Genomic DNA, 27,976 nt, shown 5'->3' on the forward strand with positions numbered 1-27,976 from the left:
TCCTTTTACAGGATATTAGAAGAGAATTTAAAGACAGAAATCTCAAACCAAACATCACGTCAGAATCTGACAAGTCACTCAATTCATCAGGACCTGAATATCATTGGTCTTTGAATATAGAAGGAGAAATGTTTCCCTGTTCTGTCCACATCAAAAGATTTTAAACGTCAGTGTGACTGGAAAAGCATTGAGATGCAGACATCTGAGTGAGTGGGTTCCAGCGCACTAACTGCAAAAAGAGCTTTAATCAGTTACACAGCCCAAAATAAATCATACCATTCACAGCAGGGAGAGACTGTACACGTGTTCTGTGTGTGGATGAGGCTTCAACTGATATTCAAACCTCAATAGTCACAAGGGCACCCAACATGGAGAAACGGTGGAAATGTGGGGACTGTGGGATGGGATTCAAAGCCCCGTCAGATCTGGAAACTCATCGACGCATACACACCGGAGAGAGGCCGTTCACCTGCTTTGTGTGTGGGAAGGGATTTATTAAGTCATCCAACCTGAAGCTACACCAGCGAGTTCACAGCGCAGAGAGGCCATACACCTGCTCCATGTGTGGGAAGGGATTCATTGATTCATCCACCCTGCAGAAACACCAGCGAGTTCACACCGGGGAGAGGCCATTCACCTGCTCTGAGTGTGGGAAGGGATTCACTCAGTCATCCCACCTACAGACACACCAGAGAGTACACAGTGGAGAGAGGCCGTTCACCTGCTCTGACTGTGGAAAGGGATTCACTCAGTCATCCCTGCTGCAGATACACCAGCGAGTTCACAATGGAGAGAAGCCATTCTGCTGCTCTGCATGTGGGAAGAGATTCACTAATTCATCCAACTTGCAGAGACACAAGCGAGTTCACACCGGGGAGAAGCCATTCACCTGCTCTGAGTGTGGGAAGGGATTTACTCAGTCAGTGCACCTGCAGACACACCAGCGAGTTCACACTGGGGAGAGGCCATTCACCTGCTCTGTGTGTGGGAAGGGATTCATTTGTTCATCGGAGCTGCTGAGACACCATGGCAGTCACACCGATTAGAGATTTTTTAGATATTCTGATTGTGGGTGTTAAATGTATTTATTCAGGTTAAGTAGATATTGATTGGATATTTACATGAGTACACATGAATAGAGACTTACTGACATTGTGTGGAGTCAGGAGGAATATACCTGCAATGTTTCACTCTGTGAATAAATCTATACAAAAATAATGATTGACTCCACCCTCAGGCTGTCAGGATTAGAACAGGGTAACAGAGAAAGCTGTTCTAATACTGAAGTTTGAAATTTATAGGAAAGTAAAATTTCAGACAGAAGCCTACAATCTGAGTAGCTCTTGTGAGAAATGGCTGAAAGCAAGTGAAAATTGTCAGGGTCTGATTACACATGGATGAGGCTGCAACTGATCATCGAATTCACAATGAGGAGAGACTGTTCACCCGATCTGAGTTTGGGAAGGGATTCAGCCATTCATGCACCCGGCTGAGACACCAGCGAGTTTCTACCACTGCAGGTAGATCTAAAAGAAATACATTTGTCTCTGTTCCATTGAGTCTACAGCACAGGGCCAGGCCAGTCAGCTCAGTTGGTCTATGTCAGTACTTCTGCTCCACATGAAACATCACCCACTCCTCTTCACCTCCCCCACCCCCATCAGCATATTTGTCTATTCCTTTCTCCCTCATGTGTGTATCGGACTTCCCCTTAAATATATTCAAGCAGCCCAGCCTTTCCTAAGGGTTAAATGCTCTCAGTTCTGATATTATTCTTGTGAATCTTTGTTGCCCCTTCTCCAGTGCCTCTATTTCCTCTTTCTAAAAGAGATCACAAATGTTGACAGTACTCCCAGCGTAGGCTAACCATGGTTCGGAGCAAGTTGAACATAACCTCCCTGCTTTTCATATCTATCTTTCCCTCTAGAATGGAACCCTATATCTGGACCCCACACTTTAAGAAAGATGTGAAGTTCTCAGAGAGACTGGAAAGAGGATTTACGAGAATGGCACCAGGAATGAGGGGTTTAGTTAATGGAGAGACTGGAGCAACTGAAATTTCTCTCTGTGGATCATAGAGTCATTAGAGTAGGGAATGGGGCCATTCAGCCCATTGAGTCCATGCCGGCTCCCTGTAGAGCAAACCAGTCAGTCCCATTGCCCCGTTCTATCCCCGTATTACTGGAGGTTTATTTCTCTCAAGTGCCCATCCAATCTTGTTTCAAAAACATTCCATCATCTCTGCTTCTACCACATTCATAGGAAGTGGGTTCCAGGTCATTACCACTCATTTTAACTGCACACGAGGCTCATAGAGCACAGAAGGAGGCTATTTGGCCCATCGTGCCCATGCTGGCTCTTTGAATTCATCCCATTGTCCTATAGTTTTGTTTTTCTTTCAAGGATCTGTCCTGTTCCCTTTTCAAAGATAAATTCAAATCTGCTCCTCGCACCATTTTCAGGCAGTGCATTCCACATCACAACAACTCGCTGTGTTTTCATACAAATAATTCAGGATATAACTGTGTTTTGATTTTCACAGAGTATTCAAAATGGCATCAAAGACATGGTTATTACACAAAATTAAAGTTCAATCTTTATCAATAATTTTGATGAGGGGACTGAGCTTAAATATCCAAGTATGCGGACAATTAGAAATAAATTGCATTTCTATAGCACCTCTCATGACCACAGGACCTCCTAAAATGTTTTACAGTCAACAACGCACATTTGAAGTATAGTCACAGTTGTAATGTAGGAAACTGTACGTAGGACTGGGTAATCAAATTTACTTTTAAAATTCAATCACTTTCATACCATATTCACTGTTATGAGTAACAAGGTCAAGGAAGCCATTTTAAACCCTAACATGTGGCTTGCTGCAGCCATTTCACATTCTGTAACTTTATTAACTATATATTGATTTCGTATTGAAAGGCAGTCATGAAACAAATGATTATTCAGTAATGAACCTTGCAATGTAAGAGATAATTACTTTGTAAAGGCTGGATCTTTATTTTAAAAATGAACACTGTATAAACCGAAATGTTTCTCGACACTGCAGAGCTAGCAGTAATTGTTTAAACAAAGACATTCTTTTCTAATTTTGATAAGGACTTCATATTCTGTCAAAGTCCAGCTCAAGAATAAAGCTAATTTTTCAATACAATCAAAATCAGTAAGAAAGAAAGCTATTGTCTTCCACAAGCTGTCTTTTTGAACCAATGTACCTTGTATTAACCAAATGTGTTAATTCAAGATTACTGTATTAATTAGCTACCAGTCGGTAATGGGTGATTGAATAAGTAGTGAGCATTAACTGAGTTACAATTATTAATCAGTAATTACAGTAAAAGACTGAATTTAATTTTCTGTAAAAATGTAAACCCTTAATTGCTGTGTATGTAAAGAATGTGCAATGATGATAAATGTACCGGCAAGGGAGACCTTCAAGCTCTGATTAGCCTCAACATTTGAAATTGTATGAATAAGGGATTGTATAGAATCAGATAAAGGGATAGTATGAAACAGTTCTATTGTCTTCCTGTCTAAGTTAATGAGAGAAGGTGGTGTAAGTAATTGGGGATCCAATTAAATTAATCTAGTAACCAAATTGACCAATTGTCATCTTACAACTGGTCCAACTCTGATGTGAGGTCATGGTGACTTTGGGGATAAAAGTAGAGGTTCTGAAGGTCTTCCTTGCTAGCCAAGTACTGAAGACTCCCGAGTTGAGTTCCAAGGAAGTTACTGTCAAAGATGGAGCCAGACTCCTGAGGCTGAATTCCTCAAGAATTACTGTCAAAGAAGGAGCCAGAGAGGGTTACGGTTCTACAGACTGATCACCCGCATAAAGTTGTAAAAGTCAATGTCTTCTCCGAACCATAAGTGACTTTATTAAATACTGATTGAATACTTATTAATACTTTATTAAATCCACTGAGCCACGGCTGACACTCCAGACAATACAACATTAGAAACAGAAAGTTACCCTTTAAAATCCTCCGCCCTTTGCCTCCAGTGCTTAAATCTCATAATAAAAACCCCAGTATAAATAATAAGTATTTGATGGACAAATGTTGAAGTGTTGGTTTAGAGCCACAAGTTTTGAGTTACCATTTGAGCCTCCAGCACCTTTCTGACTCTCTATTGCTCGTGTCAATGACAGCCAGGCGACGAGCTGAGGGCTGAATTTAGCTGAGAACAACTGCGGCCCCGTTGGGAAACTGCCATGGGCGTCGCACTAATAGAGAGACAGGAAGGTGCTGGAGGGCTGACTGGGAAATGGGCCTCCAACCAATCGGGGCGCGGGAGGGGGTGACCCGACCCCCGGGGTTCAGTGCCCCTGTGTCCAAAGTGGGGAGTCACGGGAAGAGGGTACGGAGGAGCCGAACAGAAACCATTTAGGTCCAGAACATTGTGCACATCCTTTTACTCTGGTTGTCTTTTATCCTCAAGTAATTTTCTGGTTTTTTTTAACCATGTTCTGTTTCATTAATAAACTTTTTTTAGTAAAAAATATTTTATTCTGCTGGGCTTCTCATGATTAGATTTCTGCACTTTAGGGAAAGTGGGTGAGAGGGGTTGGCAGGCTCTTTAATAGAAAGTGAGTCCCTCTAAGGTAATTAGCAAAGGAGCCAGAGGGGGAGATGAGATTTTATTTTTGACACAGCGATGTTAGAAAATGGGGTTCAGGGAGTCAATTAACCCTTTATCCCCTTTTCCCAAACTCTGAAATGATTCACAGTGATAACCCTTATTGGTGGCAGTGATTAGATTTGATTCAGAATAAATAAGACCTGACACATGCTCATGTCTGAGCAGTAGTATCAAAGTGCAGCAGCATTACCATTACACTCTGGGTAGAAGCACCATCTCCACGTAAATGCTCTCTGATATGCCCGAGATGCCATGGCACCAGTCAATGCAATACGTAAAACCTCTACAAATCTCTGTGCTCGGGGAATCCCTTCTGATACTTTTTTACATCACAAAGTCTATGGAGACTGATTTAACCCAATCATTGCCGAGCTAACATTTGAACGGACCAATTACAAAACCTGTCATTGAACCATCTGTACCTGCCCAAGCCACGTCAAACTCTCAAACAATTGGCTTCCCACGCTCCGTCCCCGGTACAGGGAGTCGGCATTCCCATGCCAAGTAGTGAAAACATGGTGGCCTTGACATCCAGGTGTTGTCTAGGATTCAAGGCACTCTTGTCTTCTCTGTCCTCTGGGAGCTGTTCATCTCCCTGTTCCCACATAGCAAGTCGTCTGTTCTCCGCTCTGCCAGATTTCTGCTGAAGTTTGGTCCATTTTACAACTTTTGGATCAATAAAACAATCAGAAAATGAAGACCTGTGTATGGTTTTCTTTTAAAGAAGTTCATAGACAAAGGATACAAATTTCTCCAAGATACAGCGATCAACTTATTCATTTCATCAACACTTTCTTGTCTTTCACTAAAATGTAGGTGGAAACCATAATGTTACATTCCACTGAACTACACCCAAGGTGAGTTATTCCAATTCCTTTACTGTCCAGTACAATATTTTCCTCATATCTTCAAAACAGAAATCAAATATTCCCATTTGATTTCAGAGATTAACATAATTTATTTGCTCTTTATTGTAGATGTCAGGCTGGGGTTTTTCTCCTTTGCGCACAGGAGGTTGAGGGGAGATCTGAAAGAGGTGTACAAGATTATGACAGGTTTAGATAAGATGGACAAAGAAAAGCTGTTCCCATCAGCTGATGGTACAAGGACGAGGGAGACACAGATTTAAGGTTTTGTGTAAGAGATGCAGGGGGGTATGAGGAGGAACTGTTTTATGCAGCGAGTGGTAATGAGCTGGAACTCGTTGCCTGTGTGGTTGGTGCAAGCGGAGACGATGAACGATTTCAAATGGAAATTGGGTGGAGACTTGAGGGAAGTAAACTTTCAGGGATATGGGGATAGCACGGAACAGTGGGACTGGTTTGCTCTACAGAGAGCTGGCATGGACCCGATGGGCTGAATGGCCTCCTTCTTGGCCCTAATGGCTCTTGATCTAAAGAGAACAATTTCAGCTGCTCCAGTCTCTCCAACCAACTGAAGTCCCTCATCCCTGGTGCCATTCTCATAAATCTCCTCTGCTCCCTCTCTAAGAACTTCACATCTTTCCTAAAGTGTGGGTCCCAGATATAGGGTTCCATTCAAGAGGGATAGAATTGAAAAGCAGGGAGGTTATGTTCAACTTGTTTTGAACCATGGTTAGACTACAATGGGAGTACTGTCAACATTTGTGATCTCCATTTAGAAAACGGAAATAGAGGCACTGGAGAAGGGGCAACAAAGATTCACAAGAATAATACCAGAACTGAGAGTATTTAACCCTCAGGAAAGGCTGGGGCTGCTTTTCTCTAGAAAAAAGACTGAAGGGTGACCTGATTGAAGTCTTTAAGATGATGAAGGGGTTCAATAATCCAATAGGGATTTCATGAGAAACCTCTTTACCCAGCGAGTGGTGAGAACGTGGACCTCACTACCACAGCAAGTGGTTGAGCTGAATGGCATGAATACATTTAAGGGGGAGCTGGATACATACATGAGGGAGAAAGGAATAGAAGGATATGCTGATGGGGGAGATGAAGAGGGGTGGGTGGAGGCTCATGTGGAGCATAAATACTGACAGAGACCAACTGAGCTGACTGGCCTGGCCCTGTGCTGTAGACTCAATGGAACAGAGACAAATGTATTTATTTTAGATCTACCTGTAGTGGTAGGAAAAAGACAATTTACCATCCAGGATAAAATAAATGTGTTTCATCGCTGTTGCAGATCAATTCAATGGAAGCGTACACTCCCAGGCTCAAAGATCATCACTAGAAGCAAAGTCGTGATACCGGCCAGTCCAGCAGAAAGAAACCCTCCAACCCTCCCACTTCACCAAGTGTCAGAATGAACATGTTTCAGTCCTGGATGTGATTAACAGCAGTAATAACAGCAGAATCCAACCCCTGGAATCACTTGTGAACTCGCTGGTATCTCCGCAGGCTGGATAAATGAACAAATCCCTTCCCACATACAGAGCAGGTGAATGGCCGCTCCCCAGTGTGAATTCTCCGGTGTTTCTGTAGGTGGGATAACTGAGTGAATCCTTTCCCACACTCAGAGCAGATGAATGGTCTCTCCCCGGTGTGAAGTCGCTGGTGTGTCAGCAGACTCGATGTGTCAGCGAATCCCTTCCCACACTCAGAGCAGGTGAACGGCCTTTCCCCAGTGTGAAATCGCTGGTGTGTCTGCAGGCTGGATAACTGACTGAATTTGTTCCCACACACAGAACAGCTAAACGGCCTCTCTCCAGTGTGAATTCGCTGGTGTGTCAGTAGGTTGGGTGACTGAGTGAATCCCTTCCCACACTCAGAACACGTGAACGGCCTCTCCCCGGTGTGAACGCGCTGATGTGTCCACAGGTGGGATGACCCAGTGAATCCTTTCCCACACTCAGAGCAGGTGAATGGTCTCTCCCCGGTGTGAACCCGCTGGTGCTTCAGCAGGTGGGATGACCGAGTGAATCCCTTCCCACATTCGGAGCAGGTGAAAGGCCTCTCCCCAGTGTGAATGCGACGATGAATTTCCAGTTCAGATGGGATTCGGTAGCACTTCTCACAGTCTCCACATTGCCATGGTTTCTCCATAGTGTGGTCGTCCTTGTGAATCTCAAGGTTTGACAATCAGTTGAAGCCTCGAACTCACACGGAATACTTGGACAGTCTCTCTGCACTGTGATGTTTTTTCAGGCTGTTTAACTGGTTAAAGCTCTTTCCACAGTCAGTGCACTGGAACACTCTCACTTAGGTGTGTGTGTGTCTCGGTGCTTATCCAATCACAATAACGTTTAAAATCTTTTGAAGCAGACAGAACAGACAAACATTTCTCCTTCCAGATTCAAAGCTTAAGAGTATTCGCATTCCGATGAATCAAGCGACACTGTCAGATCTTGACATGATGTTTGTTCTGAAATTTTTGTCTGAAAACTCTCTCCTTTTGATAGGCTGTAAAAAAGAGTTTGTAAAAATCAATACAGGATAAAATTTTGGAACTGAGAATTCTAGTTCATGTGAAACATTCTTTCTTCTGTCACTCCCCAAAAGGTGTGAATCTTTGTCCCACACACTGTCCCTCCATTCTCACTCTGCTCTATCTTAAATACACCCTCCCAATTCTCCTGATTCATGCTGATCGATAGATCCATGCTCACCGCTTCCTCTCCAGGGCACAGAGACCTGAAAATCTTCAAGCAGGTGGTCAACCATATATGTGTCTATTTTAAAGCATGAAAAATGTGTCATATACTGCACTATATCACTTGCTTAAGATACAAGGGGAATGTGAAGAAGAACTTTATTTACCTCCGAATAGGACAAGGGCAGCAGATGCATGGGAACACCACCACCACCACTTGCAGGTTCCCCTCCAAGCCACTCACCGTCCTGACTAGGAAATATATCAGCTGTTCCTTCACTGCTGCTGGGTCAAAATCCTGGAAATCCTTCCCTAACAGCATGTTGGGTGTACCTGCAGCACATGGACTGCAGCGGTTCAAGAAGGTCTCTCACCACCACCTTCTCAAAGGCAATTAGGGATGGGCATTTAAAATGCTGGCCTAACCAGTGACATCCAGACCCCGTGAAAGGACATAATGAAAATGTAGACAGCGCGCAGTCATGACCTGGAACTTGCTGCCTAAGGGGTGGTGGAAGCAGAGAAGATCAATAATTTAAAAGTGAAATTGGATGAACACTTGAAGGAAACTTCTGGGAGAGAGAATGGAGATATTGAGGGTGAAGGAGACTGACTGGATTGCTCTCCAGAGAGTTGGCACAGACTCGAGTTGCTGAATGGAGTCCTTCTGTGCCATAATGACTCTATGACTGGAAATATATAATAACAGCATTTTATTACAAGACTAGAAAAGAAATGGAAAGGGGGAGAAAAGAAAGTGTTTTACTCACAGATGTTGGACACAGGAAGAAGTTTTAGTCTGTGTGAAGATCAATCTTCATTCACACAAAACCCGCGCTCTGATTGGCTGGAGGACCAGAGTCCTTCCGGTCCTCCAACTTCCCATTGGTCAATCCCTCAGCATGACGGGAAGGGGCGGGCTCTCTCTCGCACATGCGCAGCTTCCCCTCTCTCGAGCTCTCCGAGCGGCTTCTTGCTCTGGCCGGAGCCGGTTGCCTGCAAACCTCGGCTCGTGGTGGTTGAGGGGGAGGGGGAGCAATGGGTGGGGGCGGGGCTCCCGCGTCCGCGCGCCTGGCCTGCAGACTGGAACCCGAGGACGTCACCGCAGAGCAGAGTGATTCCTATTGGCTGATTCAGGCAGGGTTCCATTGTGGACGTCACAATGCGGAAGTTGGACAATGAGCTTCAGACTAAAACTTCCTCCTCTGGGCAACATCTGTGAGGAAATCAATGTTTCCCCCTTTCCATTTCTTTTCTCATTCTGGGGGCATATTGTTGACTCGCAGGAACTGAAGGGAAAGGAAGTAAATCCAGGGAGGGTGCAGACTCTGGAAAGGTTGGCCCAGGTCTCTCTCTCTCTTAAAGACATTGTGACACTCAAGTGAGAGTGTTTCCAGTGCACTGACTCTGGAAAGAGCTTTAACCAGTTACACAGCCTGAAAAAACATCACACCATTCACAACAGGGAGAGACTGTACATGTGTTGTGTGTGTGGATGAGGCTTCAACTGATTGTCAAAGCTGGAGAGACCCAAGGACACTCACAACATGGAGAAACCATGGAAATGTGCAGACTGTGGGAAAGCATTCAGGTTCCCATGTCAGCTGGAAACCCATCGACACAGTCACACCGGTGAGAGGCCATTCACCTGCTCGGAGTGTGGGCAGGGATTCACTCAGCGATGCAACCTGCTGAGACATCAGCGAGTTCACACGGGGGACAGGCCGTTCAACTGCTCTCAGTGTGGTGAGGGATTCAGTGATTTGTCCACCCTGCTGTACCACCAGCAACTTCACACTGAGAGGCCATTTACTTGCTCAGAGTGTGGGAAGGGATTCAATCGGTCAGCCCATCTACTGAGACACCAGCAGTTTCATACTGGGAAGAGGCCATTCACCTGCTTGGAGTGTGGGAAGGGATTCATTCAGTCATCCAGCCTGCTGGCACACCAACGAGTTCACACTGGTGAGAGGCCATTCATCTGCTCTGAGTGTGGAATGGGATTCACTCAGTCATCCAGCCTGCTAAAACACCAGCGTGTTCACAACGGGGAGCGAGCATTCACCTGCTCTAAGTGTGGGAAGGGATTCACTGATTCATCCAACCTGCTGCGACACCAGCGAGTCCACACTGGGGAGAGGCCATTCACCTGCTCAGAGTGTGGGAAGGGATTCACTCAGTCGTCCAGCCTGTTTACCCACCAGCGACTTCACAGCGGAGAGAGGCCATTCCTCTGCCCCATTTGTGGGAAGGGATTCAATCGATTATCCAACCTGCGGAAGCACCAGCAAGTTCACAAGTGATTACAAGTGTTGGATTCCATTTTGCTGCTGTTAATCACATCCTGGACTGAACCATGTTCGTTCTGGCAGTTGGCAATGGAGGGTTTCTTTCTGCTGGACTGTCTGTTCTCATGACTTTGCTTCCAGTGGGCTGATCCTCTGAGACTAATTGCGAGTATTTAGTTGCTTATTTCATATAGATCACAGGAACAAAGGGTGTTTTGAAGGTAAATGAAATGGTATTTAGTTTGCGTTTATGTTTGGAACCTCCTAAAGCATGCCACTTTGCCATGGAGATGGGCTGTGGGAGGATTAGAAGGTTATTTTGTTTAATTTATCTGGGTGTTTCTCACAGAAAGCAGCCACAGATTTGCTCTTGTTTTATTTGCAGCTAAATTGGAGTTGGTGAGTGGAAAAGAAGCTGGAAGATTTGTTGAGCTTGGAGTTGGAGGATGAAATCTATAGTGACCCTCGCAGTGAAAGGCCTTGTGGTAGAACCAGTCAGCTTGAGCGGTTAGCTTGGAAAGAGCTGTGAAGATGCAGTTGGAGCAGGCTGGGGAGAAGCAGTCTGTCTGGTCAAAGTCAGGTCAAGAAGGCAGTGAGGCTCACGCTTGAGTTGAGGAATCCACAGTCGTGAGCTCTGAAAGAAATTTTGGAGGGTCGCTTAGCCAAAAGCTGATGGAATGATGCTCAAAGGTAGAACGGGGTTTACAACTTAAATAATTACAAGACAGTGTTAAGTTCCTAGTGTGTAGTTTGTTCAATTTTCTTCTTTACAATAAAGTTTGTTTTTGTTTAAAAGCATTACATTTTGTGGCGTAACTCTTTTAGTGAATCAGTGGGTGTTCAGATTTCTCTTTAAACACTGACAGTCCCGACCGGGATGGTAATGTTCTAGCTTGGTGCCTGGGGAGAAAAGTGACCAGAAACGGTCAGTGAGAATCTCCACAGAGAGCGAGGCAGCAGAAGCCAGTCAGGCTCAGGAAGAGGTGAACAGATATTGGGTGTATTTAAGTTACTGAATGAGACAGTGTGGACTGTTTGTTCTTCTTCTTTGTCATGGGCAGAGAGTCAGAACTGGAAGCTTTTTTTATTTTTTCACAGAATGTGAGCGTCACTGTCTAGGCCAACATTTATTGCCCATCCCTAATTGCCCATGAGGGGAGGGTGGTGAGCCACCTTCTGGGACCGCTGCTGTCTATCTGATTCAAGTTTTCTGTAACAGTTTGGTACAACTGTGTGTCTTGCTAGGCCATTTCTGAGGGCAGTTAAGGGTCAACCACATCCCTGTGGGTCCAGAATCACTTGTAGGTCAGACCAGGTAAGGGCGGCAGATTTCCTTCCCTGAAGGGCATTGGTGAACCAGATGGATAAGAGAATTCCAAAGATTCACAAGCCTCTGAGTGAAGAAATTTCTCCTCATCTCAGTCTGAAATGATCAGCCCCTTATCCTGAGACTGTGCCCTCGTGTTCTAGATTCCCCAGCCAGGGGGAAACAGCCTCTCAGTGTCCACCCTTCACACCCTGACTCTGGCAGCAAGTTGGCTCCACCATTTGCCAGTTGAACTTTCAGATGTGAAGCGATGGGGGGGAAACATTCTTAATAAGTGTCGCCTGGTTGACTCTGGTAATGCTTTGCAGATTCCCAGTCAATGTCCCGACTCCTCCCCTCCCAGCGGAGGAATCTTTGAGAAGAGCGGGAACCCCAGCTTTGTCCACTTGTGGCATTGTGGCCTGGTCTTGTGATCCCCCACCCCCACCGCCGCACCCGGGCAGATACCAGGGACCTGACATTGATCCCCTTGGGGTCTGAAAGAAATCCAAATAATTTTCAAAGCAAACACTGATGCAGCTTGAAATTGGTACATTTGTCACTGAAACAAAATCCACGTGGGATTCCACTCCCTCATTAGCTTCATGTGGCAGATAGACCAATGGGAACAACTGGAGGACCGAAAGGACTCTGGTCCTCCAGCCAATCAGAGCTTCCCCCATTGTCTGAATGCAGAAGTTGGACAATGAGTTTGTTCACCTGCTCATTGCTGCCCAGTAAAGCTGCTGCTCCTCTCTCTCTGAATGAAGGTTGAGCTTCACACAGACTAAAACTTCCTCTTGAGTCCAATGTCTGCGAATAAAACACCTTCTTCCCCCCCTCTGCCCCTTTCCATTTATTTTCTCATTCTGGGGGGAAATTGTTGACTTGCAGGAACTGAAGGGAAAGGAAGTGAATCCAGGGAGGATGCAGACTCTGGAAAGGTTGGCCCAGGTCTCTCTCTCTCTTGACATCCTTTGCTCCCTCAGCTTGACACATTTATTTGTCTGGCTAAAAGGATGGTCTCTTTCCTAATGTTCACAATTAAAGGGGTGGTTTCTCCAGGAGGTGGCTGACATTCAGGTGACATTATAGCAATATAGGATATAGTATAGTCTAGTGTTATTATTTATATATTATTTATGGTTCTCTAATTAAGAACATGTATTTTATTCCTAGTCTTGTAATATAGTGCTGTATATATTTCCAATCATAGAGTCATAAAGGCACAGGAGTCTATTTGGTAACTTGAGTCCTTGCCAACTCTCTGTAGAGTAATCCAGTCAGTATCATTCCCCCTCTGTATGCCCGTTGCCCTTAAAGTTTATTCCCTTCAAGTGGCCATCCAATTTCACTTTGAAATCATTGATTGTCTCCGCTAACACCATCCTCATTGGCAGCGAGTTTCAGATCATCACAACTCACTGTCTAAATAAAGTTTCTCCTCACATCCCCGTGTAGCTCTAAGCAAGTAATCCAATACGAATAATCATTTGGCAGCGCAGAACCTGAGTACTGCTGAAGAAAGAGACATGACGTCAATGCTTTTTGTCTTGCACTCATCAGGACAATTTGCAAGAATACCAATTGTAAATGGAACAACAATTTATATTGCATGGGAAGAGAGTACTCATTGGTTGGCAAGTAGACTCTGATTGGCAGAGGCGTTGCCATGCACAACGATCTTGGAAATGGTTTACAGCCAAACTTTTGTTTAAATGCAAACCAGACTCTGGTTGATCAAGGCAGTGCCCTGGGGAATGAACCACGGAATGGCTTAAATGTCAGTTGGGAAGCATTTTTTGGGGAGGCGATGGCACAGTGGTATTGTCGCTGGACTAGTGATACAGGCACCCAAGGTAATGTTCTAAGGACCCAGATTCAAATCCCGGTACAGCAAATGGTGGAATTTGAATTCAATAAAAATCTGGAATTAAAAAGTCTCATGATGATTATGAAACCATTGTCAATTGTTGTAAAAACCCATTTGCTTCACTAATGCCCTTTAGGGAAGGAAATCTGCTGTCTTTACATGGTCTAGCTGACATGTGACTCCAAACCCACAGCAATGTGGTTGACTTTTAAATGCCCTCTGAATAAGTGTAATTAGGAAATGGCAATAAATGTTGGCCTAGCCAGCGACACCCACATCCCATAAATGAATTTTTTTTTAAGTTTAGGAGACTGTGATCATTGTATTGTATGTTTTAGGATGATGATAGAAAAGGACGATAGGCAATCCACAGTAAGAATTATTAACTGGACAAGAGCTGAGTTGGGCTAGATAGAGTGGAGCAAAAGATTGGCAGGAAAAACTGCAGTTGAACAATGGGCAACCTTCACAAAATTGGTTTGGGCACAGTCAAAGTATATTTCATCGAAAGAGAAGGTAGGGAAAACAAATCCAGAGCTCCCTGGATAAAAAAGGAGATTGAAATGAAGATCAGGAAGACAAAGTGCGCTTATGATAGGTGTCAGGTAGAAAATACAATTGTGAACCAAGAGGGATACAGGCGGTTCAGAGGGGAGGTGAGAAAACATATTAGAGAAGCGAAGAGGGATTATGAGAAAAGATTGACAGCCAACATAAAGGGGAATCCCAAAGTCTTCTATCGACATATAAAGAGTAAAAAGGTGGTAAAGTGGAATAGGTCCAATTAGGGACCTAAAAGGAAATTAACACATCGATGAAGGGGCCAAGGTTGAGGTATTAAATGAATACTTTTAATCCATCTGGAACGAATAAAAAAAATTAGGAGACAGTGATCACAGGCTACCTACACCCTATTATTGAAACACTAATTCATGCTACTATCCTCCTCCAGCTTTTTCACCAATTCTCCTCCCCTGAAGGTACTGACTCTCGGGTTCAGTTTCACACTCACCTATTACCCTCCCCAATATGTCACCCAGGTGTCTGAATCTTTACACCTGAAGTTAACAAACTGTTTTGCTAAGGGGACGTCACAATCAAATCCAGTGATTACCCCCATGTACTTGGTGTCAGGGTGGGATCACTGTGCCCCCCCCACCCCCACTTTCCATCCCAGTCCCAGGAGTTTGGAGACTGGGCTCCGGATGAGCAATGGCGGCCGCAGCTCCCACAATCCAATGTGCTGGGGAAATCGCTCTATCCGCCACGCGGGCAGGCGGCCCAGGACTGCGCATGTCCAAGGGAGCGGGGAAACTGCGCATGTGCTGAGGAGACAATGGACTGCGCATGTGAGCCTGCGGGTTTTGGGCATGAATGTGCATGGCATAGAATCAGATAAAGGGATAGTGTCAAACAGTTCTGTGTTATACCTGTCTAAGGTAATGAGAGAAGGTGGTGTAAGTAATTGGGGATCCAATTAAATTAATCTAGGAACCAAATTGACCAATTATCATCTTACAACAGGCCCAAAAGCTGTTCCCGCCAAGGACGAGGGGGCACAGGCTGAAGGTTTTAAGTGAGAGATGTGGGGGGGATGTGAGGAAGAAGCTTTTTTTACACAGCGAGTGAGAATGACCTGGAACTCGCTGCCTATGAGGTGGTGCAATCAGAGATGATGAACGATTTCAAAAGAAAATTGGATGGGCACTTGAAGGCAATAAACCTGCAGGGATACGGGGATATAGAGGGGGAATGGGACTGACTGGATCGCTCTGCAGAGAGTCAGCATGGACTCGAGGTACCAAATGGACCTTTTTGAAGGTAACTTTGTAACATTTAACCCATGTTGGTGCAGCTGTTCAACAAAACTAACAACTTCTTAAACAAATATTTGTGACTCTTGACCAATGGGAAAAGTGTTCCTCATTTCCCCACAACAAATTGAGCCAATCAGCTTGGAGTCCCTTCTAACTGTGAACTATAACTTGTATCTAAACAGGGTATCCTGGAACACCTGGTGCTCTGACCCCTTCCTGACCTGAACAACAGTTTTTTTTTCCTTAAAGCTACATTACAGTATCTGGAACTTAAATAGACAGGCAATTGAAGACTGTTCATCGTTAAGCTTACATACAGTACAATTTGGTAATATAAGCCTTATTAATTACACAAATGTGTCATTGGGGTGAAGTCTAACAGTTAACACTGATAAAGAGGCTGACTCCAGTTATTTTGCAGGGAATCCCCACTCTTTTTAGTGACTTCAATGTGTTGACATCACCAAAGCAGAACTTTCATACTCCTTAACCTTGTGTCGATCCTCACTATGAGGTGAATCTGGGTAACATGTTCACCAATCTGATCCACATACTGTCGAGGTGCAGCCACTATCTAACACAGCACAGTTGAATGAGTCTGTGACTAACACACTCATCACTGGACCAAAGCTCCTTGTGACTAGTACAATTCCTTCAGAGTGATCATCATCATCACCTTCAGCCTCAGAATTCTCTCTATCATGTGTCACTTCGAAGACCCTGATTTTCCACTTTGGGCAGTTCATCACATAATGATATTTTGAGTCAGACCTGAAACACCTGTTAATTGTTCCCTGGCCATTCCTGGGGTTCATTCACCTATTAGTGCTGTTCCAATCCTGTCTCTTGTTGAGATATCCAGATCTGCTAAAGATGTTTTCACCCTCATTCGAAACCTGTCAAAGTCCAACTATGCTTCATAGGCATCCAATAGATCATCTTTCTTGTAAATCTCATCAATGAACCTGAATAGAAGATCCAAACCTTCATCAGTATCCAACTGACGGGCATCCAGCTCACTAAATAATTTGCTTCTGATTTACTTTTGTTGGTAAGTGACAATACCAAGACCAGACCTTGTTTCCTCCTTGGTGGGAACGTAACCCGTGTCCACATATCCACTTCATTCTTCCACTGGTCGTGTGGCTCAGACTCCGAGAACATCGGCGGGTAATCAGACCCTGACAATTTCCACTTGCTTTCAGCCATTTCTCACAAAAGCTACTCAGATTGTAAGTTTCTGTCTGAAATTTAATTTTCCTTTAGTTTCCAACCTTCACCATTAGACATGTTACCATGTTATAATCCTAACAGCCTGATGGTGAAGGAAGAAACCGGAGCCAATCTTTACTTGGTATAGATTTATTCACAGAGTGAAACATTACGGGTATATAGCTCCTGACTCCACTACACTCTAAGTCAGTCAGGGTCTCTTTATATGTGCTCAAGTAACTATCCAATCCATGATGTCCACCTGTATATACCTAACCTCAATTCACACAATCGAAAGCCACAGTCACAGCATCTAAAAGGTCTCTAATCAGTGTGACTGTCATGGTGTGTCAGCAGCTCGGATGAACAAGTGAATCTCTTCCCACACTCAGAGCCTGTGAACGGCCTCTCCCTCGTGTGAACTCGCTGGTGTCTCAGCAGGGTGGATGGATCACTGAATCCCTTCCCACACAGAGAGCAGGTGAATGGCCTCTCCCCAGAGTGAACTCGCTGGTGTTTCTGCAGGTCGGATGACTGAGTGAAACTCTTCCCACACTTGGAGCAGGGGAACGGCCTCTCCCCAGTGTGAACTCGCTGGTGTGTCTGCAGGGTGGATGACCGAGTGAATCCCTTCCCACACACATAACATATGAATGGCCTCTCCCCAGTGTGAACTCGCTGGTGTGTCTGCAGGTCGTAAGACCGAGTGAATCTCTTTCCACATTCAGAACAGACAAGCCAGTCCCTGGTGTGAACTCGCTGGTGTGTCAGCAGGTAGAATGACCGAGCGAATCCCTTCCCACACTCAGAGCAGGTGAATGGCCTCTCCCCGCTGTGAACTCGCTTGTGCATCAGCAGGAGGGATGATTCACTAAATTCCTCCCCACACTCAGAGCAGGTGAATAGTCTCTCCCAGTGTGAACTCGCTGGTGTCTCCGCAGCTGGGATGTATTCCTGAATTCCTTCCCACATTCAGAACATGCGAACGGTCTCTCCCCAGTGTGAACTTGCTGATATGTCTGCAGGTGAGATGACTGAGTGAATCCCTTCCCACACTCAGAGCAGATGAAAGGCCTCTCCCCAGTGTGAATGCGTCGATGAGTTTCCAACACAGACGGGGTTTTGAATGCCTTCCCACAGTCCCCACATTTCCACGGTTTCTCCATGATGCGTGTGTCCTTGTGTCTCTCCAGGTTCTACGATTAGTTGAAGCTTCGTCCTCACACAGAACACGTGTAAGGTCTCTCGCTGCTGTGAATGGTGTGATGTTTTTCTCAAGCTGAGGAACTGGTTAAAGCTCTTTCCACAGTCAGTGCACTGGAACACTCTCACTCGGGTATATGTGTCTCGGTGCTTTTCCAGTCACGCTGATGCTTAAAACCTTTTGAAGCAGACAGAACAGACAAACATTTCTCCTTCTAGATTCAAAGGCTGATCATATTCAGGTCCCGATGAGTCGACTGAGTCTGTCAGATCTTGACGTGATGTTTGGTTTGAGATTGCTGTCTGCAAATCCTCCCCTTCTAATATCCTGCTAAAGGAATTTACAAAAGTCATTATTGTCAGTATAGGATAGAAATTCAGAACAGACAATTCTAATTTGTAACGAACATTCTTTCCTCTCTCATTCCCCAAAAGCAGTAAATCTCCATGCCACACACTCTCACTCCATTCTCACTCTGCTGTATCTAATATACTCCCAATAGTACTGCACTAAAAATGTGTATAATACACAGTTCACTATTACATGATAAGAGATACATGGTGCAGTGGGGAAGAACTTTATTTCAACAGCCCGTGATGATGACCTGGAACCCACTGCCGATGAGGGTGGTGGTTCCAGAGACAATCAATCATTTCAGAATGAAATTGAATTGACACTTGAAGGAAATGGTACTGGGACTGACTGGATCACTCTACAGAGAGTCAGTATGGACTTGAGTTGTCAAATGGACTCCTGTGTCATAATGACTCTATCACTGGAAATATATTAGGTAGCTACAGTACTGTCCTATAAGACTAGAAGGATAACAAACGCACTTTAGTACAAAACTATAAATAATATATCTAAAGTGTCCCCCATTACGAAAGTATGATAATTTTCACACTATTATTCTGGTTTATTGTCAAGTAGGTTTATGGGTGTGAATGTGAAGGTTCTCTCTGTGTGATTTAATTACATTTGGAGTCAGGGAGACTGCAAGATTGAAATTATCAAAATAAGTTAGGTGTAGATATGTAGTCGAAATGCTAATTTATAAACAGCGATGTGGTCTTAGCGTGTAAGGTGTGAAGGGTATTTGCATTTTTAGATAAGTGAAGAGTTGTTTGGATTTCAAAGGGACGTTAGGCTTTTTACAACGAGCCAGATAAGCAAGGCTAACCAGTGTGTTTATTTTTCCCAAAGGTTACTGACAATATTGGCAACATGAAAAATGTTTATAGTATCGGAAAGGTAAAGTTCCAAAGACCTATGGAACAATGGAATTTACATATTAAAGAAAGAGAAACATATATAAAGGAGAATGAAAGTTATGTTGGGGGGCCATGTGAAATCTAGCAGGAGTGTGTGAAACAGCCTTCAGGAAGCATCCACCCATTTGTGCATAAGTCTACCTTGTCCAGTGACTAAAGTTGGAGACAAGCTTTTGGAAATCCACTGTCAAATGTGTACTGTGGTAACTTGCTGACTTGTTTTTTAAATTTAAAATCTATTTTGGATTGTTGCATTAAAGAGGGTGTGTAATTTAGAGTCAGGTTAATTAGGAATTTTAGGATTTGTTATAGTATTAAGTAATTGTAGTCTAATGTATGTGTTTGAAATCTTTTTATTCTGTTAATAAATATTTAAATTTCATTTTTAAAATCTCTAAAGGTCTTAGTGGACTCCTTGTTTCTGAATTCAGTGCACACATCTTCTCGTAATAAATAGAAATTGCAAAACTGTTGTGATAGCATGGCCAAGTTTCCCTAGTGGATTTGGTCCACCTGGCACACATCATTAGACATATCTTTGCCCTCTAGCACTGTGTTCTCCAGGGGACAGAATTCTTATGAAATAAAATAAGGGACCCTTCAGACGTGGGGCTGGAGGCATGCGTGGGGGTGGGATGCTTGTGACCATGAGAGCAAGTTGACGGGGGGCTGGGTTTCAATATGAGAGAGAGGATGGGAAAGAGGGGTCCTGATACAATAATAGTGGGAGGGGTGGGGTTTAAAATCAACTAAAACTTACAACTTATCTTGTTCAGTCATAGCATCATCATTCCTCTGCTGGCTGATCATTCACTTGCCGTCCCACTCGAATCACTCAAACTCACACTGAAGACTCCCGGGATCAGTTTCCCACAGGCTGTCCTAGAAATACAGGACAAAAGGTAAAATAAGGAGCAATCCCTTAAAATACAGGACAGTTAAAAACCCTGATATTGTCCCCTTAAATGTCAGCCATCTCCTGGGGAAACCACCCCTTTAATTGTGAACATTAGGAAAGAGACCATCCTTTTAGCCAGACAAATAAATGTGTCAAGCTGAGGGAGCAAAGGATGTCAATGTCTTTAAAGGAGAGAGAGACCTGGGCCAACCTTTCCAGAGTCTGCACCCTCCCTGGATTCACTTCCTTTCCCTTCAGTTCCTGCAAGTCAACAATTTCCCCCCAGAATGAGAAAAGAAATGGAAAGGGGAGAAAAGAAAGTGTTTTACTCGCAGATGTTGGACACAGGAGGAAGTTTCAGTCTGAATCTCATTGTCCAACTTCCGCATTGTGACGTCCACAATGGAACCCTGCCTGAATCAGCCAATAGGAATCACTCTGCTCCGCGATGACGTTCTCAGGTGCCAGTCCGCAGGCCAGGCGCGCGGACACGGGAGCCCCGCCCCTACCCATTGTTCCCCCTCCATCTACACCTCCTCGAGCCAAGGTTTCCATGCAACCGGCTGACGGCTCCGGCCAGAGCGAGAAGCCGTTCGGAGAGCTCGCGAGAGGCGAAGCTGCGCATGTGCGGGGGAGAGCCCGCCCCTTCCCTTCATGTTGAAGGACTGACCAATGCGAAGTGTTGGAGGACCGGAAGGACGCTGGTCTTCCAGCCAATCAGAGCGCGGACTTTGTGTGAATGAAGATTGAGGTTCACACAGACTAAAACTTCCTCCTGTGTCCAACATCTGTGAGTAAAACACTTTCTTTTCTCCCCCTTTCCATTTCTTTTCTCATTCTGGGGGGAAATTGTTGACTTGCAGGAACTGAAGGGAAAGGAAGTGAATCCAGGGAGGGTGCAGACTCTGGAAAGGTTGGCCCAGGTCTCTCTCTCTCTCTCTGAAAGACATTGACATCCTTTGCTCCCTCAGCTTGACACATTTATTTGTCTGGCTAAAGGATGGTCTCTTTCCTAATGTTCACAATTAAAGGGGTGGTTTCCCCAGGAGATGGCTGACATTTAAGGGGACAGTAAATTAATACAGGACTGATATATGTCTAGTGTTGTTATATCTTATATGTACACTGAGATGAGGAGAAATGTCCTCATCCAGAGAGTGGTGAGCCTGTGGAATTCGTTACCATGGAAAGTAATTGAGGCCAAAACATTGTGTGTTTTCAAGAAGCTGTTAGATGTAGCTCTTGGGGCAAAACAGATCAAAGGATATGGGGAGAAAGCGGGAGCAAGCTGTTGAGTTGGATGATCAGCCAAGATCATAATGAATGGCGGAACAGGCTCGAAGGGCTGAATGGCCTATTCTTGCTCCTAGTTTCTATGTTTCTATTAGATATATTTATTATTATTTCTAGTGTTCTGACATAGTACTGTAGCTACATTATAAATCTCCAGCCCTAGATTTGTTAAGACACAGAAGAAGACTAATGGGCACCTTGAGTCCGTATCAACTCTCTGTAGAGCAATCCAGTCAGTCCTATTCCCCCTCTGTATCCCTATACTGCTGCAAGTCTATTTCCTTCAGGTGCCTATCGAATTTCAGTTTGAAATCATTGGTCTTCCACCTGCCTTACAAGTTGCGAGTTCCAAATAATGACCACTCACTGTAATAAACTACAGTTGTGAACATTTCGAATCATGGAGTTCATTAAAACTAGAATTGTGTGTTCTAAATTTCTATCCTGTACTGACAGTGATGGCTTTTGTAATCTCTTTCTACAGAACATCAGAAGTTGAGGATGTGAAGACAGGAATTTCACAACAAACATCACATCAAGATCTGACAGACTCACTCAAATCATCAGGAGCTGAATATCATCGAACTTTGAATCTAGCTGGAGAAATGTTTCTGTGTTCTGCCTGCTTCAAAAGATTTTAAGCGTCAAGGTGACTGGAAATGCACCGAGACGCACACACCCGAGTGAGGGTGTTCCTGTGCACTGACTTGTGGAACAAGCTTTAAACAGTTATGCAGTCTGAAAAAACATCACAGCATTCACATTGAGGAGAGACATTATACATGTTCTGTGTGAGGACAAGGACACCTGCACCATGGAGAAACCGTGGAAATGTGGGGACTGTGGGAAGGGATTTCGGGCCCCCTCTGATCTGGAGATTCATCGACGCCGTCACACTGGGGAGAGGCCGTTCACCTGCTCCGTGTGCAAGAAGGGATTCAGTCAATCATCCAGCCTGCTGCAGCACCATGTCACTCACACCAATGAGAGACCTTTTAAATGCTCTGACTGTGGGAGTGCCTTCAAAAGGTCTCATGATCTGACGGTCCACCAGCACATTCACACTGAGGAGAGATCATTCAGCTGCTCTCACTGTGGGAAGGCATTTGGAACATCCTCCAAACTGCTGATACACCAGCGAGTTCACTCTGGGGATAGGCCATTCACCTGCTCCATTTGTAGAAAGGGATTCACTCAGTCAAGCACCCTGTGGACACACAAGCGAGTTCATACCGGGCAGAAGCCGTTCACCTGCTCTGAGTGTGGGAAGGGATTCAGTGATTCATCACATCTGCAGAGACACTGGCGAGTACATTCTGGGGAGCGGCCGTTCTCCTGCTCTGAATGTGGAAAGGGATTTACTCAGATATCCAACCTGCAGATCCACCAGCGAGTTCACTCTGGGGAGAGGCCATTCACGTGCTCTGTGTGTGGAAAGAGATTCACTCAGTTATCCAACCTGCAGATCCACCAGCGAGTTCACACCGGGGAGAGGCCATTCACCTGCTGTGTGTGTGGAAAGGGATTCAGTCATTCCTACACACTGCAGAAACACAAGTGGGATCACACTGGGGAGAAGCCATTCACCTGCTCTGAGTGTGGGAAGGGATTCAGCGATTCATCCACACTGCAAACACATAAGCGAGTTCACACAGGGGAGAGGCCATTCACTTGCTCCTTGTGTGAGAAGAGATTCACTCAGTTATCCAACCTGCTGACACACCAGCGAGTTCACACTGGAGAGAGACCGTTCACCTGCTCTGAGTGTGGAAAGAGATTCACTCAGTCATCGCACCTGCAGAGACACCAGCGAGTTGACAGGTGATTCCAGGGATTGGATTCTGCTGTTTTGCTGCTGTTAATCACATCCAGGACTGAATCATATTCATCCTGACACTTGATGAAGTGGGAGGGTCGGAGGGTTTCTTTCTGCTGGACTGGCCGGTCTCTTGACTTTGCTTCCAGTAGCTGATGCTCTTTGAGCCTGGGAGTGCACATTTCCACTGAAATGATCCACAAAAGCTGATGAAGGATATTTATTTCATCCTGGACAGTAAATAGTGTCTTCCCTAACAATACAGGTAGATCTAAAATAAATACATTTGTCTCTGTTCCATTGAGTCTGCAGCACAGGGCCAGGCCAGGCGGCTCAATTGGTCTCTGTCAGTATTTATGCTACACTTGAGCCTCCACCCACCCCTCTTCATCTACCCCATCAGCATATCCTTCTATTCCTTTCTCCCTCATGTATGTATCTAGCTTCCCCTGAAATATATTCATACTATTCACCTCAAGCACTCGCTGTGGTAGTGAGTTCCATATTCTCACCACTCGTTGGGCAAAGAGGTTTCTCATGAAATCCCTGTTGGATTATTGAACCCCTTCATCATCTTAAAGACTTCCATCAGGTCACCCTTCAGTGTTCTCTTCATTTTTTAAAACAGTTAATCATTTATGGGATGTTAGACTTTCACAGGATGTGGATTTATCTGACTAGACCAACATTTATTGCCCTCCTCTAATTGCCCCTTGAGAAGGTGGTGGTGAGCTGCCTTGTTGAACCGCCGCAGTCCGTGTGGTGTAGGTACACCCACAGTGCTGTTAGGGAGGGAGTTCCAGGATTTTGACCCAGCGACAGTGAAGGCACGGCGATATTGATTCACGTCAAGATGGCGTGTGGCTTGGAGGGGAACTTGAAGGTGGTGGTGTTCCCATGTGTCTGCTGCGCTCATCCTTCGAGGTGGTAGAGGTCGCGCGTTTGGAAGATGCTGTCGAAGGACCCTGAGTGAGTTGCTGCTCTACATCTTATAGATGGTAAACACTGCTGGAGGGAGTGAATGTTTGTGGATGGGGTGCCAATCAAGTGGGCTGCTTTGTACAGGATGGTGTTGAGCTTCTAGAGTATTGTTGGAGCTGCACTCATCCAGGCAAATGGGGAGTATTCCATCACACTCCTGACTTGTGCCTTGTAGATGGTGGACAGGCTTTCGGGAGTCAGGAGGTGAGTTACTTGCTTCAGAATTCCCAGCCTCTGGCCTGCTCTTGTAGCCACAGTATTTATATGGCTGGTCCAGTTCAGTTTCTGGTCAATGGTAACCCGCAGTATGTTGATAGTGGGGGATTCAGTGATGGTAATGTCATTGAACATCAAGGGGTGATGGTTAGATTCTCTCTTGTTGGAGATGGTCATTGCCTTGCACTTGTGTGGTGCGAATGCTATTAGCCACTTGTCAGCCCAAGCCTGGATATTGTCCAGGTCTTGCTGCATTTGGACATGGACTGCTTCAGCATCTGAGGAGTCTCAAATGGTGCTGAACATTGTACAATCATCGGTGAACATCCCTACTCCTGATCTTATGATGGAAAGAAGATCATTGATGAAGCAGCTGAAGATGGCTGGGCCTAGGACACTACCCTGAGGAACTCCTGCAGTGATGTCCTGGAGCTGAGATGATTGACCTTCAACAACCACAACCATCTTCCTTTGTGCTAGGTATGACTCCAACCAGCGGAGAGTTTTCCCCTGATTTCTATTGACTCCAGTTTTACTAGGGCTCCTTGATGCCATATTTGGCCAAATGCTGCCTTTCTGTGAAGGGCAGTCACACTTGCCTCACTCCTGGAGCTCAGCTCTTTTGTCCATGTTTGAACCAAGGCTGTAATGAGGTCAGGAGCTGTGTGGCCCTGGCGGAACCCAAACTGAGCATCAGTGAGCAGGTTATTGCTGAGTGAAAGGTGCTTGATAGCACTGTCGACGATGCTTTCCTTCATTTTGCTGATTGAGAGTAGATAGTTGGGGGGTAATTGGCCGAGTTAGATTGTCCTGCTTTTTGTGTATATACACATTGCCAGGTTGATGCCAGTGTTGTAGCTGTACTGGAACAGCTTGGCTAGGAGCACAGCTAGTTCTGGAGCACAAGTCTTCAGTCCTCTTGCCAGAATTTTGTCAAGGCCCATAGCTTTTGCAGTATCCAGTGCCTTCAGCCATTTCTTAATAGCATGTGGATTGAATCAAATGGGCTGAAGACTGGCATCTATGATGCTGGGGATCTTAGGAGGCCAAGATAGATCATCTAGCTCACACTTCAGGCGGAAGATGTTTGCAAATGCTTCAGCCTTGTCCTTTGCACTGATGTGCTTGGCTTCCCCATCACTGAGGATTGGGATATTTGTGGAGCCTCCTCCTCCAGTGAGTTGTTTATTTGTCCACCACCATTCATGACTGATTTGGCAGGACTGCAGAGCTCAGATCTGATCCCTTGGTTTTGGGATTGCTTAGCTCTGTCCGCCACTTGCTGCTTTCACTGTTTGGCACACAAGTAGTCCTGTGTTGCAGCTTCACCAGGTTGACACCTCATTTATAGGTTTGCCTGATGCTGCTCCTGGCATGCCCTTCTGCACTCTTCATTGAACCAGGGTTGATCCCCTGGCTTGGTGGTAATGGTAGAGTGGGGGATATGCCGGGACATGAGGTTACAGATTGTGGCTGTGCACAATTCTGCTGCTGCTGATGGCCCACAGCCCCTCATGGGTGCCCAGTTTTGAGCTGCTAGATCTGTTTGAAATCGATCCCATTTAGCCCAGTGGTAGTACCACACAACATGATGGAGAGTATCCTCAATGTGAAGACAGGACTTTGTCTCCACAAGAACTGTGCAGTAGTCACTCACACCAACACTTTGATGAACAGCTGAATCTGCGATAAGGAGATTGGTGAGGACGAGGTCAGGGAGGTTTTTCCCTCTTGTTGGTTCCCTCAATACCTGCCGCAGACCCAGTCTAGCAGCGAAGACCTTTAGGACTCGGCCAGCTTGGTCAGTGGTGATGCTACTGAGTCACTCTTGGTGATGGACATTGAAGTCCCCCACCCAGAGTACATTTGGTGCCCTTTCCACCCTCAGTGCTTCCTCCAAGTGCTGTTCAACATGGAGGAGCACTGATTCATCAGCTGAGGGGGTGGTCGGTAGGTGGGAATCAGCAGGAGGTTTCCTTGTCCATGTTTGACCCGATGCCATGAGACTTCATGGGATCCAGAGTCAAAGTTGAGGACTCCCAGGACCACTCCCTCCTGACTGTATCCCACTGTTTACACAAATACCATTGTACACACAAATTGCTGAATTCAGAGCAAGATGACAGGGAATTTCTTCCAAAAGTCCAATTCCTAACAGCCAGTACTCAAAAGCCAGATGGATTGTCAGCAATCAGCAATGTGGTTCCTGGCAAAGTGAACCAGACCTCAAATCTGGAAATCCTTTGGACCCATCACAAGTTCTATCCCAGGGCCCAGACTGTACACAATCCGATACAGATTTAAAAAGCACCATGAGGAATAGAAAACTGAAGTACAACCTTTTAACCAAGGACCTGGAAAGACTGTGACAGGGGAAAGGAGATCTCTTGAGAAGGTTAAAGAAAGTGAATCAACCAATAGCAAAATGAACTCTTGTTTACCAGAACATTGGACTCTAAGAACTCAAGCAAATTGAACTTTAAAACCTAATTGTCACATTCAGTTTGTTTTGTTACAGGTTAAGCTGAGAGTGTTGCCAAGGTGATATGTTTAATTGTAAAATGTGACGAAGGGAAAACATTATCTGTACAGCGTGTAAAAAGGTAGTTGTTACAGTGTTTATCATGTTAAAATGTGTTGTAGTCAAAAAGGATTGTGGTAATTTCCTTGCTTCAGTCAGGTTTTTTCCCTTGGGTGTGGGGGGGCATGTGATGACCCATGTACCTTGGGGAAAGGGTGTTTTTTATTCATGCAATGGCCCCTTTAAACCCAAAATGAAACTGGGGATTCTTCCGAAGGAGGGGTAATTGATTTCCTGGTTCTGTGATCATTACTTTAAAGAAATGGCCATGAGACCTGAGGTTAATTTGGGGATGAAAACCTCAGAAACCAAGAGTTAAAAGACAGTGTATTTTAAATTGAATTGCAGTTTGATTTCTGCTGAAGCAGGTTCAGTTACAGGGTAAAATGTCAGACATAGTTGAGAACGAAACCTGGTGTTGAAGCAGGGACTGTGGTACTCAGTGTGTTATACAGTTGGAAAGGGCAGGGAGCTGAAGACAAGGAGAGCAGGGGATTGTGGATTGGAAAAGACCCCTTGCTTCTATTTCAGTTTTGCCAGAGCCAGCCAGACGTTTTAAAGGGGCTGAAGAAGGGAGCCTTTGGGTATTCTGTGACATCAGGACTGCTGTGACCCAAGAGAGAGAGCATTCGTAGACGTGCACTTTATTGGTTTTCACCGTACGTCGGGACCTCAGATAGAATAGTGACTCCAGGGCTAAATCCATTGAGTGGGAAGTGAGAGGTCCGACATAGGGAGGGCAATTGGAAAGACTGTGAGATTGCCCGTGGTGCAACATGTGTGCAGGAAGTAATGTGGGTGTTTATAACAACCCTTTGTCCTATCGACTATTTACAGTGAAATTTCCCCTTTGAAATATCCATTGCCTGTTAATGAATGTTTGTGTTGATTTTAGTTGATTTATTACAGTAAAAGTTTTAAAAGGTGAAATCTTGTCCATTGGTTTTCTTTCCATTGGTGTCGTGGGGATTCCTTTCATTTAATAAGTTAT

General features: G+C 45.0%; 6 protein-coding genes across 14 annotated transcripts in view; 1 reads left to right on the forward strand and 5 right to left on the reverse strand.

The window, feature by feature from the left end:
- LOC144697419 (uncharacterized) overlaps positions 1–9,224 on the reverse strand; it is a 172,942-nt gene extending 163,718 nt beyond the window's left edge. Inside the window, exon 1 of the mRNA XM_078569391.1 lies at positions 9,000–9,224. The gene's annotated coding sequence lies outside the window, so the exon portion shown is untranslated. The remainder of the gene's footprint in view (positions 1–8,999) is intronic.
- The window catches only part of LOC144697423 (uncharacterized), a 512,621-nt gene that overhangs the window by 479,612 nt on the left and 5,033 nt on the right, over positions 1–27,976 (reverse strand). The window contains exon 2 of the mRNA XM_078569399.1: positions 6,491–7,590. Within this exon, the coding sequence (XP_078425525.1) occupies positions 7,008–7,590 (583 nt within the window). The 3' untranslated portion in view covers positions 6,491–7,007. The remainder of the gene's footprint in view (positions 1–6,490; positions 7,591–27,976) is intronic.
- Positions 1–27,976, reverse strand: part of LOC144697925 (uncharacterized) — a 203,828-nt gene that overhangs the window by 109,204 nt on the left and 66,648 nt on the right. The gene's annotated exons all lie outside the window — the stretch shown is intronic.
- LOC144697214 (uncharacterized) overlaps positions 1–27,976 on the reverse strand; it is a 129,656-nt gene that overhangs the window by 65,429 nt on the left and 36,251 nt on the right. The window lies entirely within an intron of this gene.
- Positions 1–27,976, reverse strand: part of LOC144697221 (uncharacterized) — a 264,883-nt gene that overhangs the window by 16,411 nt on the left and 220,496 nt on the right. The window contains exons 1-3 of one of the 5 annotated variants that reach the window (XM_078569119.1): positions 20,508–20,598; positions 19,961–20,077; positions 15,137–18,259 (exon numbers count right to left, since the gene is read on the reverse strand). The exons of 1 other annotated variant lie outside the window; for it this stretch is intronic. In XM_078569119.1, coding sequence (XP_078425245.1) covers positions 17,050–17,697 — 648 coding nt within the window. In that variant the 5' untranslated portion in view covers positions 17,698–18,259; positions 19,961–20,077; positions 20,508–20,598 and the 3' untranslated portion in view covers positions 15,137–17,049. Of the gene's footprint in view, positions 1–15,136; positions 18,260–19,960; positions 20,083–20,507; positions 20,599–27,976 lie in introns of those variants that run through there. 3 more of the 5 variants (XM_078569117.1, XM_078569116.1, XM_078569120.1) reach the window with 3 other exon arrangements.
- Positions 18–27,906, forward strand: LOC144697422 (uncharacterized). Of its 5 annotated transcripts, none has more exons than XM_078569396.1 (3): positions 18–964; positions 9,953–10,117; positions 22,382–27,906. In XM_078569396.1, exons 1-3 carry the CDS (start codon positions 369–371, stop codon positions 23,214–23,216), a joined length of 1,596 nt encoding a protein of 531 aa, XP_078425522.1. In that variant the 5' UTR covers positions 18–368; the 3' UTR covers positions 23,217–27,906. The 5 variants fall into 5 exon arrangements, with proteins under 5 accessions (XP_078425522.1, XP_078425519.1, XP_078425523.1 ...); XM_078569393.1 differs by having other exon boundaries at positions 18–947; positions 10,101–10,411; positions 22,595–27,906; XM_078569395.1 differs by lacking the exon at positions 18–964 and adding an exon at positions 11,267–11,269 and having other exon boundaries at positions 9,276–10,411; positions 22,595–27,906.

The sequence above is a fragment of the Cetorhinus maximus genome, chromosome 23 (assembly GCF_964194155.1).
Source record: "Cetorhinus maximus chromosome 23, sCetMax3.hap1.1, whole genome shotgun sequence".
NCBI lineage: Eukaryota > Metazoa > Chordata > Chondrichthyes > Lamniformes > Cetorhinidae > Cetorhinus > Cetorhinus maximus.

Coding starts and splice junctions, on each gene's coding strand:
- LOC144697422 (XM_078569398.1), top strand. CDS start 9,777: ATGGAGAAACCATGGAAATGTGCAGACTGTGGGAAAGCATTCAGGTTC. Junction 10,448..22,207: donor CACCAGCGACTTCACAGCGG/AGAGAGGCCATT, acceptor CACCTGCACCAT/GGAGAAACCGTGGAAATGTG.